The 18,939-nt window shown below is 45.8% G+C and overlaps 1 protein-coding gene across 1 annotated transcript in view; it reads left to right on the top strand.

The window, feature by feature from the left end:
* Positions 1-18,939, top strand: part of srrm3 (serine/arginine repetitive matrix 3) — a 59,701-nt gene that overhangs the window by 29,261 nt on the left and 11,501 nt on the right. The window contains exons 2-5 of the mRNA XM_068745010.1: positions 406-507; positions 14,676-14,777; positions 15,122-15,202; positions 15,525-15,593. Of these exons, the coding sequence (XP_068601111.1) occupies positions 406-507; positions 14,676-14,777; positions 15,122-15,202; positions 15,525-15,593 (354 nt within the window). The remainder of the gene's footprint in view (positions 1-405; positions 508-14,675; positions 14,778-15,121; positions 15,203-15,524; positions 15,594-18,939) is intronic.

The following is an 18,939-nucleotide window of genomic DNA, read 5'->3' as shown; positions in this document are numbered from 1 at the left end:
TGCAACAAGATACCATTGATACCATTTTCCTGTCAATATTTCAGCAGGTGGAACTGCTGAAATACCTGAAATGGCCTGATTTCACATGTACTTATTGTTGACCTCAATATTAATGTGACAACGTATTTATTCAATATACGGCGAGGCTGACAGCGAGTCAGCAGAATATACGTGCTCCAGCTAAGTGTCATCAGACGATTAACTTCCAGGCAACTCTGCTGCATGTTATAAAATGTGCTGTGCATCTGGTCACGGCTCGGTCAGGAGGTCAAACCACAGATTCCTGACACTACTCCAGCGAGTTCAAGCTTCCTTAACATCTAACAGGCCTATTTTTTTATGTGTGTATGGAAATTGTTCTGTATGAACCGCTGCTAAATGTTGCGTCTTCCTGTCCGTCCTCAGGTACACGGAAGAAGAGATTCGACAGAAAGTGGGCACATTCCGGCAAATGCTGATGGACAAGGAAGGTGTTCTCACCAGAGAGGGCTCACGCTCACAGCCAGTGTAAGTCTCTGCACATCAGGTTCAATGATAATGGTGTGATGATGATGATAGAATGTTAGGGTACAGGTACAGTTACACAGTAGCATGCATTACAGTACAAGTACAGTCACACAGTAGCATGTACTACAGTACAAGTACAGTAAACAGTAGCATGTATTACAGTACAAGTACAGTAAACAGTATCATGTATTACAGTACAGGTACAGTCACACAGTAGCATGCATTACAGTACAAGTACAGTCACACAGTAGCATGTATTACAGTACAAGTACAGTCACACAGTAGCATGTATTACAGTACAGGTACAGTCAAACAGTAGCATGTATTACAGTACAGGTGCAGTTACACAGTAGCATGCATTACAGTACAGGTACAGTCACACAGTAGCATGCATTACATAAAAATAAATAAAACCAATATTAAATTACTCAATTTATGCAACATAACAATAACAATAAAAAAAACACTACACGACAGATGCTAAATAACAATAAATTAAAAATAAATTACACCACAGATGCAGAATGACAATAAATTACAATAAATTACAAAGACACATAATATGTACAACGTAGGTGGACAAAGGGGGGGGGGGTTTGATCCGGAGAGAGACGTGATGACTATCTCCGTTTCTGTCCCCCTAAAAGGTGTATTTTTAGGGCCGTTTTGAAGGAGGCCAAAGAGGTGCATGTTTTGAGGGCAGGAGTCAAACAGTTCCACCCTTGGGGGGCAGTATTGTAAAAAGATGATTTACCCATGTTAGTCCTATAGGAGGGGGTAATCAGGTTGTTGTTTGAGCTCCCTCTAGGGGTGACAGAATTTAAGACAAAATTGTGTATTCGCCTAATTTTGTGTGTGTATCTGCTGACATCATATGCAAATGTATAAATTAAGATGCCAGTGAAAAAGTAATAACGTACCTTGAATTGATCAAATAGTAACAAACACATGGATCCATCATCCATCCATTGTGTTCCACTTGTTCCGCTTTGCGGGTCATGAGAGCTGCTAGAAACCCCCCCAGCTTGAACTGGGTGAGTGGCTGGGTACGCCTGAATGCGTGGCCGGCACATCGTGGGCCCCTCCCACAGAGAAAACGCATGCAGCCATGGGGAGAATATACAAACTTCACAAATGGATATGAGAACGGCCTGTCAAGCTAATCACGTCTACAGGCCGTCAATTAAAAATAAAAATGGACCATGATTGTAAAAGTGAAATACCTTCTTATTTTTAATTAATTTAATTAGGCTGAGAATGCCTGTGCCTCTGTGGATCAATGTTGACCCTTTAAAACAGGGGTGTCCAAACTGTTCCTTGGGGGGCCGAGACACTCCAGGTTTCCTTTCCCACCATCTCTCCAGCAGCTGATCCCTAATGAGCTCCTTCTCTCAAGTTCAAGGAGGTGTTGATCATCAGAATCACCTGCTTTAGTAACCGGCTGGAAGGAAACCCTGCAGCGTCTCGGCCCTTCCTGGACCCGTTTGAACACCCCTGCTTTCAAAGCAATCAAGTGTCTTTGTAAAGTTAAAGTTTAAACTACGCTGGGAGCCAATAAGGCAAATGATCAGTGTGGTAATTGTTAATTTAAGTTGAGTTCAACCTCTGCGAGGAGGGGTCCAGAAGTAGGGTTGACTGGATGGTTTATTTAGTTGTTATTGGGTTGGTAAGGACTCAAAATCACCATAATAGTATAGAAACATGGAAAAGAGAGTTTTTATTTCCCCTTTAATGTTAATATGACCACCATAAAGCCGACCCTAGATTTCACCCAACCCTCATTCTGAGAATGAATCAATCCGACCTCCACCTTCCTCCCCCATGAATAACAATCTATAATTCTCACTATGTCTGGGCCTTCAGCAGAGTGGCTGATAGGGTAGTTATGAACGAGCTTCACTGCTAAGGTGGATCTTGACTGTAGTCCATTACTTGTATGTTCCAGAGACAGGGGCTGAATTAGGAAGTATCTCGCCTCACTGGGGCACCATAAACGGGGGGGGGTCGTCCTATGATCGAGAGATTGGTGGCTCATGTGTACACTGTCGTTGTGTCCTTGGGCAAGACACTTCACCCACATTGTCTGTGTGAATGTAGTGAGCGAGTGAATGTCGGTGGTGGTCAGGAGGGCCGATTCGCTTCTGTCAGTCTACCCCAGGGCAGCTGTGGCTAAAAAAGTAGTTTACCACCACCAAGATAGTGAATAATACACAATGCGTCTCTGGGTGTCTAGGAACGTGCTAAATAAAACCAATGACTAAGAATAACCAATTATTACTATTATTAAACACATGGACACTCACTTATCTGCATTTACACGGACTGGACAGATGTCAACAGCACAGGGGAGTATAGCATCAGTGAAGACATTAGTGAAAGAAAGATACATTTAATTCATGTCTGTTGTTTATGAACTTTAACTACTTTGCTTTTTTTTTATTCTAATTTTTTAGAATGTGCTTCATTCCCCGACGGAACAGGGACATTTTCCGAGAGCGTTCCAGCAATTCAGTCTCAGTTCACTAAATACGCTCAAGGGGCGGAGTCGGAACTGCAGGTTGAACCCAATTATCAGGGAACCAATCAGGTTTCCTAATATGACACTCATAAATAGGAAAACCGATCGGTTTACTTTCTTTGCAACGAAAACGCCGCAAAGCCCAGAGCATAACCTGCTGGGTTTCTAACAATGCCAGGACACCACAAGGGCAAAGATATAGGACTGCATGACGGAAAAATAATCAATGTGGTGTTTAAAAAAAATCTGCTTCTTTAGTCCACATGGAGCCTGCAAGGTCAGATTTGGTGGATCAGACAAAGCTCCATTAGGCAAGGGGTAGCGGAGAAGGGAGGATTAGGGGGGGGAGGCTGCTTCCATCTGTCTGTGCACAATGCATCATGGATGACGGGTCAGACTAAGAGCAGTTGAAAAGCTTCTGTGAAAAAATCTAAAACAAGGACCGTGACGTCGCCCAGTATGGCGCAGCCGGAACCCTACCCTGGAGTCAGGCCCAGGGACGGGGCTCGTGTGCGAGCGTCTGGTGGCCTGGCCTCTGACCCCAGGGTTCAGCCCGAAAGAACAACGTGGGCCCGACCTCTGCTTGACTTAGCACCTGCCGAGGGAATCATAGGGGACGGATGCATTGTGGATTGCGTGGCAGTTGATGGTAGAGGTGTAGAAAAAATGTACTTGGTGATATACAGTGGTCCCTCGATATAACTTGGTCCGGATGGCGCCTCCTACGGTCTCCCTGGTGTTCTGTGTTGTTTGTTTTTTAACGTTAATTGTGCGTCTGCGTGCTCTTACACCCGTGCAGAGCTTCTAAACTTTAGATCGACTCCCACGGACCTTTTACCCATTTTTTTAGTTTCTGCTGCAGAATTAGTCCATGTTTTGGTGAAACGAGTGAGACGCCGGAGAAGAGGGAAGCGTGCCGGCGCTCTCGTCCGACTCCGCAGGCGCGGATCTCGCACGCCTTTACCTGGAATATTCCTCTCCAACGTCCGTTCTCTCAGCACCAAGCTGGACGAGCTGGTCCTGCTGCTGATGAGGAGAAATAAGGACTTTTCCTCCTCTTGTGTTTTGTGCTTTACGGAGACGTGGCTCAGCGCACAGATCCCGGACAGCGCGCTCCGGCTGGAGGATTTCCGCCTCTTACGCGCGGATCGTGACCCGCTGCTCTCCGGTAAGGCCAAAGGCGGCGGGCTCTGCTTCTAGATCAACAACGGCTGGTGCTCCGACGTGACTGCGATCCAACACGGTTCTCCTGCTCTGGAATACTTCTTCATTCACTGTAAACCATTCTACTCTCCCCGTGAGTTCGCTTCATTCATCCGGGCAGCTGTTTACATCCCGCCGGCCGACGTGCACGAGCCTCAACGTGCACTCGCGGAAAAGATTTTATGTTTGGAGCGGACTTTCCCTGATTCTCTTGTTATTGTTCTTGGTGACTTTAACAAGGGAAATCTGAGCCAGGAACTTCCCAAATACAGACAGTTTATGAAATGCCCCACCAGAGAGGAGAACACGCTGGACCATTGCTACACGACGGTGGGCGGGGCCTATCGCGCTGTACCACATGCTGCCCTCGGACTATCAGACCACGTGGTCATCCACCTCATCCCAGCATACAGAGACTGAAGCTTGCTAAACCAGTAGCAAGCACAACCAAGATCTGGACTGGTGAGGCTGTTGAGGAGCTCCGCTCATGTTTGGAGACGACAGACTGGGACATATTTAGGGTTGCTACGGATAACCTGGACGAGGACACGGACACGGTGACCTCATGGATCAGCTACAATGAGGAGCGCATTGTACCAACGCGCACCAGGGTGAGTTACGCCAACGACAAGCCCTGATTCACGCCGAAGCTCAGCCAGATCAGACCTGAGAAAGAGGCAGAGACAGAGACAGCTACAAGGAGGTGAAGTACAGGTTTAGCAGGGAGCTGAAGAACGCTAAATCAGTATATTCACGCAGACTCCAGCAGCAGTTCTCTGCCAACAACCCTGCAGCAGCTTGGAGGGGCCTGAGGGCCATCACCAACTACAAGCCCAAAGCCCCCCGAGCTCTGAACGACCTGCCGCTTGCTCAGCGTCTAAATATGCACTACTTCTGCTTTGACCAACCAGCCCCCCACACCCATCCGGACCCTTCAGTCACCCCCTCCTCCACCCACAACATGGAGGGCAAATCGCCAAATGCCTCCACAGACTCTCCCCCCACCCCAGCTGTCCTCTGCATCCATGAGCAGGATGTGCACAGACAGTTCACAAAGCTGAACCCCCGTAAAGCTGCGGGGCCGGACAATGTTTCCCCCCCCACCCTGAAACACTGTGCCAGTGAGCTGACTCCTGTCTTCACAGACATCTTTAACCCCTCCCTGGAGTCCTGTCATGCTCCAGCCTGCTTCAAGTCCTCCACCATTGTCCCTGTCCCCAAGAAGCCGAGGATCACAGGACTTAATGACTACAGACCGATAGCGCTGACATCTGTAGTCAGGAAGTCTTTTGAGCGCCTGGTTCTCCACCATCTGAAGACCCTCACCGCCCCCCTCCTGAACCCGCTGCAGTTTGCCTACCAAGCCAACAGGTCTGTAGACGACGCAGTCAATCTGGTCCTCCACTTCATCCTGCAGCATCTGGACTCCCCAGGAACCTACGCCAGGATCCTGTTTGTGGACTTCAGCTCTGCGTTCAACACCATCCTCCCGGGACTGCTCCAGGACAAGCTGCTCCAGCTCGACGTGCCCGACTCCCTCTGCTGGTGGATCACGACTTCCTGACGGAGCGGAGGCAGCATGTGCGGCTGGGGTCTACGGTCTCGGACACCCTGACTATCAGCACCGGATCCCCCCAGGGCTGTGTACTTTCCCCCTGGCTCTTCTCCCTGTACACCAACTGCTGCACCTCCAGCCATCAGTCCGTCAAACTGATTAAGTTTGCAGACGACACCACCCTCATCGGGCTCATCTCTGACGGTGATGAGTCTGCCTATAGGAGGGAGGTGGACCGGCTGGTGTCCTGGTGTAGCAGCAACAACCTGGAGCCGAACAGCCAGAAAACAGTGGAGATGATTGTCGACTTCAGGAAAGTCACAGCCCCACCGTCCCCCCTCACGCTCACAGACCCCCCTACCCCCATCTCCATCATGGACTCTTTCCGCTTCCTGGGCACCACCATCACCCGGGACCTCAAGTGGGAGCCGACCATCAGCTCTCTGACCAAGAAGGCTCAGCAGAGGATGTACTTTCTGCAGCAGCTGAGGAAACTCAAGCTGCCGACCCAGATGTTGGTGCAGTTCTACACCTCCATCGTGGAGTGCGTTCTCACCTCCTCCATCACTGTGTGGTACGCTGGCGCCACCACCAGGGACAGACACAGAGTGCAGCACATTGTACGTGCTGCGGAGAAGGTGATCGGCTGCAAGCTGCCATCGCTCCAGGACCTGTATGTCTCCAGGACTCGGAGGCGTGCAGGTCGGATCACAGCTGACCCTTCTCACCCTGGACACGGACTCTTTGACCCTCTCCCCTCAGGCAGGAGGCTACGGTCCATCCGGACCAGAACCTCCCGCCACAAGAACAGCTTCTTCCCCTCGGCCGTAAGACTAATGAACACTTAATAAATTTGTCCCGGACTCCTGAATACAACTTGCACTGTTCCATTTGCACTGCGTGATGACGCTAGTTTACTGCTGCTAGTACACATCTGTGTAACCACTCCGGCTGCTGCTGTTTTGTGACGTGTCTGTACTTGTATGTTTTCTGTATTTAGTCATTACTGTTACATGTAGCACGACTTCACCGAGAAACATTCCTACTCATTGACAATGGCAATAAACTACTTCTGATTCTGATAACGCGGTTCGTCTTTCGCTGATTTTTTAAATGTAATTTTGCATGTTTTTTTTTACAGTGCTTGAACACGCATTGTGTTCTGCTGTAGCACAGCCACGTCAAATCAGGAGAGAATGGACCTTTCAAAAGTAAAGATTAACAGTTAACACAACGTATTATTGATACACACAAAACAGAACATGCTGAATAAATAGAACGGCTACGTGTCTTCAGATATTTGGGCTAATATTTGGGCTAATGTTTTACCACTGTTTGCTAACTTACCAAACATCTGTCCTCTCACACAAACTTTGTGACAGAAGGAAATGACACGTCGGGTTGAGGGTTTTGACTGACAGCTCACGTGTCCAATAGCATTCAAGAAAGGGTCCAGGAACGTTCCAAGTCATTATGAGCCAATTAGAGGGCGCAGGGGTGGAAGTCCTTTTAGCTTTAACGTGTACAATAGAACGTGTGTGGTAAAAGGTTTACAGCCTTAAAACATATTGTAACGTCGGTGCACAGTACAACACAAACTCTATCATGATAATCCCCTAAGGATCATTACATTATATAATAATTGTAAAACAAATTAAGCTGACTTTGCAGATTTCGCCTATTATTGGTTATCTTTAGAACGTAACCCCCGCGATAAATGAGGGACCACGGTATATCAATATTTTATTTTGTCTACCCAGAGAGTATAGATTTTTCATCAGCGAATATTGACACATAAAAACTCCATTCAAATCCCCCGTGTTCCGTGTAGTCCTGGAGCTACAGTGTTCTGATTGACAACACGGTGGGCAGATGGTGTGAACTGAAAATGTGTGTAAATCCTTATTGAAGAAAGGCTTATTGTAAAGTCAGAGAGCTGCATCATGACTGCACACTAGCTAATTAAGCCTTGTGTGGAGGTGTGACCTGTTTATAGGTCAGGTTTTTCTTAAAGGATGGATCGAATCCAACACTGGAGGTTGGATTCTGACTCTGACAGTCAGAGCCATATATTGTGTAATTGGTGCTTTCAGTGTAATTAATTCAATCCGTCAATGGAACACTCACAAGATGTCACCAAAGTCACTTTGTACCTTTAAACTCTTGTAGAAAATAATGTGTATCAAATTGTATCGTATTGTGAGATTAGTACATCGCTACAGCCCTAGTTGTTGGCAAAGGGCTCGGGGACCCGATCCCTGGACACTAGCTCTTGGGACATGGAATGTCACCTCGCTTGGGTGGGGGGGGAGAGCTTGTGAGGGAGGTTGAGAGGTACCATCTAGATCAGGGGTGTCAAACTCATTTTCACCGAGGGCCACATCAGCATAATGGCTGTCCTCAAAGGGCCAGATGTAACTAAATGTAACCGAATGTAATGCAAAATAAATGTAACTACTCCTTAATGTCAAATAACTCTGATTTTATTGCTTATTCAAGTTACAAACATTACAGTTGCACAGAAAAAATATGTTTGCTTGTTGTTTTAATTTTATGAAACCCACATAACTCCATCAATCAAGGATCAAAACTATCCAAGTGAATAAAGAAAAATAACAATTAAAGCCGCAAGCGGCCGACAGGCCTAAAGAAAGAAAGAAGAATTAATGCCGCAAGCGGCGTTGTAGGCCCTCGCCGGCCGACAGGCCGTTGAGCTGACCCGCCGACGCACGCCGCTTTTGTCCTGAGTGCTTCACAAGTGTTTAGATTTGAGCTGCATTACCAGCTAACAGTTTAGTCAAATCGTTATTTGGATTATATGGTCATCTGCCATCAGGAGTTTTGAAGTTTCAATCCAATATGGCCGCCTGCGCTCGTCAACTTGTGTTTGTGTGTGTGTGTGTGTGCGTGTTGTTTAGTGTCGGGGTGTGTGTGTGTGTTGTAGAGTGTCGTTTGTGTGGGCGTGGGTGTGTTGGTCGCCCGATGGTTGACTTGCTGCGCTCGTCAACCATCGGATGACAGTTACAGACACGAGTTGACTCGCTGCGCTCGTCAACTCGTGTTTGAGGATCTCTGTGTGTGTGCGTGTTGTTTAGTGTCGGGGTGTGCGTGTGTGTTGTTTAGTGTCGGGGTGTGGGTGTGTGCTGTTGAGTGTCGGTGTGTGTGTGCGTGAGTGTGTTGGTCGTCCTCAACAGCATGGCAACGTTGGATGCCGAGGGTTGACAAGCTGCGCTCGTCAACTTGTCGTCTTCTGCGTTGCAAAAGCAATAGCCCCTTACGCCTAGGATAGGCGCTCGGGCCTAATAAAGCCGCAAGCGGCGTTGTAGGCCCTCGCCGGCCGACAGGCCGTTGAGCTGACCCGCCGACGCACGCCGCTTTTGTCCTGAGTGCTTCACAAGTGTTTAGATTTGAGCTGCATGAGTAGCTCACAGTTTAGTCAAATCGTTATTTGGATTATATGGCCATCTGCCATCAGGAGTTTTGAAGTTTCAATCCAATATGGCCGCCTTCCTGTGTGTCTGGGGGCGTGGCCAATATACTTTTTTTTTGCCCTGACATGACGCACGTCTGTACCGAATTTCGTGGCTGTCCGACAAAGTTGGCATCAGACCCCTCCACATAGGAGGGGTTGCCATCGCCACGGCAACACCGTAAAAACAACAACGTGGTTACGATTGTGTTTTTTGATCGGGACCACATGAGGGACTTTTCTGGTAAGTTTCAATCATTTCTGGCAAAGTATTTTTTTAATTCCCATTCAATTTTTGTTATTGTTCTCTAGGGGGCGCTGTAAGGCTGATTGTCAAAGTTTCACTTTTAAAATGTCCAGGTCGGAACGGTCAATAAGTGTTTAAAATTTGGTTTGGATTGGAGTGTGTGTGTGTGCAAACGCTGACTCGGCGGTTTTGAAGTTTCAATCCAATATGGCCACCTTCCTGTGTGTCTGGGGGCGTGGCCCTGACATGACGCATGTGTGTACCAAATTTCGTGGCTGTCCGACAAAGTTGGCATCGGACCCCTCCCCATAGGCACAATGCATTGTGACTTTTGTAGGTGGCGCTGGCACGCCAATTTTTCGCTCGTCAACTCGTGTTTAGCGGCTAATGCTTTATGCGCTTGGTCTACTTCAGGAGGGGTCTGTAGAATCTCATCGCCGAGTACTTCAGCCAGTAGTTCGGTGAAAAAGGTCGTGGGTCTGGGACCCTCAATTGATTCTTGAAGGCCAATTATCCCAATATTGTTTCTGCGGCTGCGGCTCTCAAGATCGCTAGCCTTAACCATTAGCTAGATGTTGCTATATTCAAGTGCTACGCACCTCTCCTCCAGAGCTTTGATTCATTTGTTTTGCAGTTCAGCGTCGGATTCCAACGACTCCACACGTTGACCATGCTCTGTCATCGTTGTTTGAATTTTGTCGAGTCTTAATTCCAGAGCAGCGAATGTTGTTTTGAAGTCGGCTGCGATGCTAGCTCTGTGGGCTCCCAGCATGCCCGCTATGCTAGTTAGCGTTGCTCCGCTCGTTGGAGAGGAGTCCACTTCAGACTTTTTAGCCGCTTTTGCTGCCTTGGACATTTCGCTAGCGTGCTCAAGGTTCTTATGTTATTAATTCTAGTCTCGCTGGATTGAAATATTGAGGGAAAAGTAGTAAATTAAAATTATCGCTGCGGAACACGCAGACAACGCTGCCTTCACATGCTCACCCAAACGCAAGTCCCAAACTTGTTTTGAGGGTCTGTTGGGAATCTCTAGCAGAGCCCTCTGTCCGTGATATCTCCTCCCAGATCCTGAAAGAGGCCTGGGACATTGAGTCCAAGTGGACCATGTTCTCCACCTCCATTGTCGAAGCAGCTGCTCAGAGCCGTGTCTGTTGTGGTGGCAACCCCCGAACACAGTGGTAGAGCCTTGAAGTAAGAGATGCCGTCAAGCTGAAGAACTTTACTTCACTTCACTTTTATTGGCTTGTCCCTCGGAGGGCAATTTGTACACACATTCCACAACATTTAAGGGACACATACATTCCACAACATTTAAGGGACATACAAGACACAAGGAGTTGAGCAGCATCATTGTAAAGGTATATTGTCTAAACGATAAAAACAGTGCAAACAGTGCAAACCGGTAACTTGCATACATAAACACAGGCAGGGTCACCTACTTTCAGTGGCATTGAAGGCCCTGATGGGGAGCGGGACAAAGGAGAATTTAAATCTATTTTTAGTAACTGGAGGGAGTGCCAGTCGAACACCCGATGGAAGCAGCTTATATTCTGGATTCAGAGGATGATTTTTGTCCCTGCGAATCGACTTGGCTTTCTTCAGCAGGTGAAGCTGAAAAACTTCATCCAGACTGCTGAAGTTCACCCCGGCTACCTTCGACGCTACACGGACGATGTTTCTAAGGCAGTTTTTGTCCTTGATGGCGAGGTTACCATGCCAACAGACAGCCGAGAAAGTGAGGATGGATTCAATGAAGGCACAATAAAACATCTTCATCAGGCTCCTGTCCACCTGGAACTCAGCGAGCTTCCTCAGGCAGAAGAGTCGCCGCTGGCCTTTCTTGCAGAGCATCTCACAGTTCACGTCAAATTTCAGCTTGCTGTCGATTACGGTGCCCAGATATTTGTATTCGGGCACCAGCTCCACTGGGTGGTTGTTAATAGTACTGCAAGGAGGAACAGTGGATGGACGCCTGAAGTTGATACACACCTCCTTTGTCTTAGAAGCATTGATCTGGAGGAATGCTTCCGTACAGCAGGTTTTAAAATCATCTAACACCTGTCCATGACTGACTTCTTCATTGCTGAGCAGGCTGACGATGACGGAGTCGTCAGCATACTTAACGATGAATCTGTCCTCGTGGCGGCTCAGACAGTCGTTGGTGTACAGGATGAACAGGAGAGCAGACAGAACACAGCCTTGAGGTGAGCCTGTGGAAGATGGGAGGAGGCCGGATAGTGTTCCATTCACTCGTAGCTGTTGTGATCTGTTAGTCAGAAAGTCAAGAATCCAGCCAACAAGACAAGCGTCCAAACCCAACAAGACAAGCGTCCAAACCCAACAAGACAAGCGTCCAAACCCAACAAGACAAGCGTCCAAACCCAACAAGACAAGCGTCCAAACCCAACAAGACAAGCGTCCAAACCCAACAAGACAAGCGTCCAAACCCAACAGGACAAGCATCCAAACCCAACAGGACAAGCGTCCAAACCCAACAAGTGAAGCAGTTTGTCAGCTAAGAGATTAGGCTGGATCGTGTTAAAGGCCGATGAAAAGTCTGCAAAGAGCAGTCTGATGATGATGAATATATTTATTAGATAGAATGTTAGAGTACAAGTACAGTCACACAGTAGCTTGATTCTTATTGGGAGTCTTATCAAGTCTTCTTGACTCGTAGGACTCCAGAGGCAACTGACAGGTAACAACAGGCCAAGCATACCGCGGCCCGTGTGGTTATGGAGGCAAAATCTCATCCCTGGGAGGAGTTTGAAGAGGCCATATAGGAGGACTACTGATAGGCCTTTACGAAATTCTGGCAAACTGTCCGACGCATCAGGAGGGGAAATCGATGCACCACCAACACAGCGGAGGCAGGGAGCTGCTGACCTGAACTGGGGAAATTGTTGGCCAGTGGAAAGAATACTTAGAGGAGCTCCTTGATCCTTTTACCATGTTTTCTCTGGAGGAAGCGGAGGTCTCAGAGGTGGACTCGTCCATCACCCGGGTTGAAGTAACAGAGATGGTTGTCAAGCTCCTCGGTGGCAGGGCACCGTGGTGGATGAGATTTGCCCTATCTTAAGTTTCTGGATGTGCAGGAACTGTCTTTGTTGATACATATTTGTAATATTAGATGGCAGTCGAGGACAGTGCCTCAGATTGGCAGTACAGGGTGGTTGTTCCCCTTTTCAAGAAGAAGGACTGGAGGGTGTTCTCCAACTACAGGGGGATCATGCTCCTAAGCATCCAGCAGAAAGTCTATTCCAGGGTGCTTCCAGGGTACTACAAAGGAGGATTAGACTGATAGTCAAGCCTCGGACGCAGGAGGAACAATGTGGTTTTTGTCCCATCATGGAATACTAGACCTGAGCATTCACCCAACCAGTTCACATGTGTTTTGTGGATTTGGAGAAGACATTTTACTGTGTCTCTCGTAGTATCTTGTGGGTGTGTTTCGGGAGTATGGGGTCCTGGGCCCTTTGCTGGGGACTATCCGGTCCCTGTATGATCGAAGTCAGACCTTGGTTTTCATTGCCGGCAGTAAGGCAAACATGTTCCACATTCAAGATTCAAGATTCTAGATACTTTATTATCATTATGCCCAGGAATTTAATGTTCTCTACACGCTCCACTGCTTCCCCTCGTATGCACAGAGGGGCATGTTCAGTTTTCCTGGACCACATGCACGTTGGACTCCAGCAGGGCTGCCCTTTATCACCGGTTCTATTTACAATATTTATGGCAACATCGTTGCCATAATATTTAAGGCAACATCGTAAAGAGATGAAATCCTGTGGGATTTCATCTCTTTACGATGTTGCCTTCTTCGAACCTGGGCCTTCAGCATGTAATGAGGTAGCTTGCAGCTGAGTGTAAAGCGAATGAGATAAGGATTAGCATCTCCAAATCCGAGCTATGGTTCTTGACTGGAAAAAGGTGGTCTACCTTCTCCGGGTCAGTGGGCAGGCTTTGCCTCACGTAGAGGAGTTCAAGTATCTTGGGATAATAATTTGATATTTTAGAACTAGAAAGACAATCAGAGACTGCAGACTCCGCCTCCAAAAGACTATTGGATCTTGTGAGACAGTAAACAGGGCTTCCGGATCAGAGGGGCCAAACCTGCTCTAGCTTGCTGCTCCGGAACGTACTACAAGACTCCTTCTGGACTCTTTTTCCCATCATGCCATTCGTGCCCCTCCCTCTTAAAGTGGCAGTTTACAGCACAGGCACAATTCCAGATGTAAAAATAATTCTAGAATCTGGATCCAGACCCGGATCAACGCCATTCTCGGGGAGGACCGAGCCACGGACAGAACCTTGCTTGTGTAAAAATTTCAAGTCAATTGTGTTACTAGTTTTTGCGTTATGCGCTCGGACAGACAAACAGACAAACAAACATACAGACAAACAAACGCACCCAATTGCAATACCCTCGCCTCCCCTTCGGCGAGGGTAATTAGAACTGTGAATTATCAAAAGTAAAACGTTAGGTTTGATTTATATCTATTAAGAACATGTCCGTTACATTAGCATCATCTATCAAGAAGGTTTCGTTTCCAATTTCCACAAATCTATAATGGAGGATCACATCAGTTAAATTCAACCCATCCAGAACCAGCCAGGTTATAGTTACCATGTCAACAAAGCTACATTTGCTTGTTAGCGTTCCCTTTTGCGTCATACTCTCTCTCTCTCTCTCTCTCTCTCTCCCTCGCTCTCTCTCAACCCAGCCGGTCAGACAGATGGCCGTCCACCATGAGCCTAGGTTCTGTCCAAGGTTTCTGCCTGTTAAAGGGAAGTTTTTCCTTGACTCCGTCTCCAAAGTTCTTGCTCTTGTGGGTCAAGTTTGGTTCTGTCTTTCCCTGCAGGTCTTTCTCTGCTAATCTTGTAAAGTGCCTTCAGATGACTTTCTGTTGTGATCTGGCGCTATAGAAATAAAACAATAAAACAAAGGACTTTCAACGGAAACAAGACAGCAAGGGCTTTTTTGAAATGCTCCTCTTAGACAGGATGTTTGACTGTATTTGTACTGTAATGCATACTACTGTGTGACTGTACTTGTACTGTAATACATGCTACTGTTTGACTGTACTTGTACTCTAACATTCTATCTAATAAATATATTCATCATCATCATCACTGAATTGAATTGAATTCACACACACCCTTGTGTTTTCAGGGTCAACCACTTACACCATCAATCCGATGAGTATGGAGAAGGCCCGGAGTTGGTCAGTTACGAAAATAGAGACTATGACCACGACTACCACAGTGACAACAGGTAAGGAACACACCTGGAATCCTCTAGTAACAATCACCCCACCCGGTAACAACATGCCCCCGTAGATAAGCAGCCATTATTCTTGTTTGAAGACCATAATGAAGATGGTCATTTAGGTTGTGCCCTCTCTTTGTATCATCTTAAAGAAAATTTCCTCTCAGGGATTTGTTATAGGATATTTTATGGTGGAATTAAGGCAAATTAAGCCAAAGGTAATAAATACTTGTCAACTCTTTATCAGTACGGAGGCAAATAATCACAAACTGACTCTTCCTGAAAACAATCCCACTTTTTTATGTAGCACTTGATCTTTCTCATCCTCTTATTTCCTGTGACCAAATCAGACTGAAGAGGAAATCAAGCAGCTCTCCATCCCCTCGTCTAAAGAAAAGGAAGAAGAAGAAATCTCACCGCCGAAGGAGCCGGTGAGTGGAAACTAATGAAGTGGTTTGATTTGTCTCCCACACACTCGTTGATAGAATAATTACACTGTGGTTCTGTGAAATGGACTTCAATTAGTTTTGCATGAATATTTCAAATTAGATACTGCAATTGTGGAAGAGGGGGAAAGCTGGTGTCATTAGTAAAACATCTTCAGTTTTCTTTAGACAAGGTCAGCAAATAAAGATAGAATGAGAGAAAAATGCTGCAAAAGTAAAGAATAAGAAGGGAAAGGCAGAGGGGGACAGAGAAAGGTGAGAAGAATGAGGAATGATGCAAATGTCTCCTTTCTGTCCCCATCAATAGTTTAGGCAGCTCCTCGCCTACTCACAGAGAGAAGAAGAAAAAGAATGGAAAGAGACACAAGAGAGACAGGTGAGTGTCATCCGATGCATACGAGGAGTAAAAGAAGACGACAACAAATATTAGTCAAAAAAGAGAGGAAAACAATGAAAGCAATTAAAACAAGAGGTGAAATTAAGGGAATGAGGGAAGAGAGATAGAAGGTTAGAATGAAATGAAAGAATGATAATGAAAGGGAAGAAAGATGATTTAACAAACAACAAAGAAAATTAAAGCCGCAAGTGGCATTGTAGGCCCTCGCCGGCCGACAGGCCGTTGAGCTGACCCGCCGACGCACGCCGCTTTTGTCCTGAGTGCTTCGCAAGTGTTTAGATTTGAGCTGCATGAGTAGCTCACAGTTTAGTCAAATCGTTATTTGGATTATATGGCCATCTGCCATCAGGAGTTTTGAAGTTTCAATCCAATATGGCCGCCTTCCTGTGTGTCTGGGGGCGTGGCTATAATAAAAAAATGTTTTGCCCTGACATGACGCATGTCTGTACCGAATTTCGTGGCTGTCCGACAAAGTTGGCGTCGGACCCCTCCCCATAGGCGGGGTTGCCAGCGCCATGGCAACAGCGTAAAAAATGCAGCCTGGGTGTCATTGCCTTTTCAACCGGCATGTGTGTGAGAATGTATGTGGCAAATTTGGGACGTTTCCATGCTAATATGCCATTTTCATAAGATTGGTGATTGTTTTGTGTCGCACTCATTTGATTAACATGGGGAATGCCGGCCATCGCCACGGCAACACCGTAAAACCAACAACATGGTTACGATTGTGTTTTTTGATCGGGACCACATGAGGGAATTTTCTGGTAAGTTTCAATAATTTCTGGCAAACTATTTTTTAAATTCCCATTCAATTTTTCTTATTGTCCTGTAGGGGGCGCTGTAAGGCCGATTGTCAAAGTTTCACTTTTAAAGTGTCCAGGTAGGAAGGGTGAATAAGTGTTTAAAATTTGGTTTGGATTGGAGTGTGTGTGTGCAAACGCTGACTCGGCGGTTTTGAAGTTTCAATCCAATATGGCCACCTTCCTGTGTGTCTGGGGGCGTGGCCCTGACATGACGCATGTGTGTACCAAATTTCGTGGCTGTCCGACAAAGTTGGCATCGGACCCCTCCCCATAGGCACAATGCATTGTGACTTTTGTAGGTGGCGCTGGCACGCCAATTTTTCGCTCGTCAACTCGTGTTTGTGTAAATGTAAATGTACTGCACTCTACAGTCACTCTACAGTCACTAAATACTCCACTCACTAAATATTTCACTCACTAAATACTCAGCTCACTAAATATTTCACTCACTAAATACTCAGCTCACTAAATACTCCACTCACTAAATACTCCACTCACTAAATACTCCACTCACTAAATACTCAGCTCACTAAATACTCCACTCACTAAATACTCCACTCACTAAATACTTTACTCACTAAATACTCCATTCAGTAAATATTTCACTCACTAAATACTCCAGTCACTAAATACTCCACTCACTAAATACTTTACTCACTAAATACTCCATTCAGTAAATATTTCATTCACTAAATACTCCAGTCACTAAATACTCCACTCACTATATACTCCACTCACTAAATACTCCACTCACTAAATATCCACTCACTAAATACTCCACTCACTAAATATCCACTCACTAAATACTCCATTCAGTAAATATTTCACTCACTAAATACTCCACTCACTAAATACTCCATTCAGTAAATATTTCACTCACTAAATATCCACTCACTAAATACTCCATTCAGTAAATATTTCACTCACTAAATACTCCAGTCACTAAATACTCCACTCACTAAATACTCCACTCACTAAATACTCCACTCGCTAAATACTCCACTCACTAAATACTCCACTCACTAAATACTCCACTCGCTAAATACTCCACTCGCTAAATACTCCACTCACTAAATACTCAGCTCACTAAATACTCCACTCACTAAATACTCCACTCACTAAATATCCAATCACTAAATACTCCATTCAGTAAATATTTCACTCACTAAATATCCACTCACTAAATACTCCATTCAGTAAATATTTCACTCACTAAATACTCCAGTCACTAAATACTCCAGTCACTAAATACTCCAGTCACTAAATACTCCACTCACTAAATACTCCACTCGCTAAATACTCCACTCACTAAATACTCCACTCACTAAATACTCCACTCGCTAAATACTCCACTCACTAAATACTCCACTCGCTAAATACTCCACTCACTAAATACTCCACTCACTAAATACTCCACTCGCTAAATACTCCACTCACTAAATACTCCACTCACTAAATACTCCACTCGCTAAATACTCCACTCGCTAAATACTCCACTCGCTAAATACTCCACTCGCTAAATACTCCACTCGCTAAATACTCCACTCGCTAAATACTCCACTCACTAAATACTCCACTCGCTAAATACTCCACTCACTAAATACTCCACTCGCTAAATACTCCACTCGCTAAATACTCCACTCGCTAAATACTCCACTCACTAAATACTCCACTCACTAAATACTCCACTCGCTAAATACTCCACTCACTAAATACTCCACTCACTAAATACTCCACTCGCTAAATACTCCACTCACTAAATACTCCACTCGCTAAATACTCCACTCACTAAATACTCCACTCACTAAATACTCCACTCGCTAAATACTCCACTCACTAAATACTCCACTCACTAAATACTCCACTCGCTAAATACTCCACTCACTAAATACTCCACTCGCTAAATACTCCACTCACTAAATACTCCACTCACTAAATACTCCACTCACTAAATACTCCACTCACTAAATACTCCACTCACTAAATACTCCACTCGCTAAATACTCCACTCGCTAAATACTCCACTCGCTAAATACTCCACTCACTAAATACTCCACTCGCTAAATACTCCACTCACTAAATACTCCACTCGCTAAATACTCCACTCACTAAATACTCCACTCACTAAATACTCCACTCACTAAATACTCCACTCACTAAATACTCCACTCACTAAATACTCCACTTGCTAAATACTCCACTCACTAAATACTCCACTCGCTAAATACTCCACTCGCTAAATACTCCACTCACTAAATACTCCACTCGCTAAATACTCCACTCACTAAATACTCCACTCGCTAAATACTCCACTCACTAAATACTCCACTCGCTAAATACTCCACTCGCTAAATACTCCACTCACTAAATACTCCACTCGCTAAATACTCCACTCGCTAAATACTCCACTCGCTAAATACTCCACTCACTAAATACTCCACTCGCTAAATACTCCACTCGCTAAATACTCCACTCGCTAAATACTCCACTCGCTAAATACTCCACTCGCTAAATACTCCACT

Source organism: Brachionichthys hirsutus, chromosome 10 (genome assembly GCF_040956055.1).
Source record: "Brachionichthys hirsutus isolate HB-005 chromosome 10, CSIRO-AGI_Bhir_v1, whole genome shotgun sequence".
NCBI lineage: Eukaryota > Metazoa > Chordata > Actinopteri > Lophiiformes > Brachionichthyidae > Brachionichthys > Brachionichthys hirsutus.
This window is presented reverse-complemented; position numbering and strand designations above follow the sequence as displayed.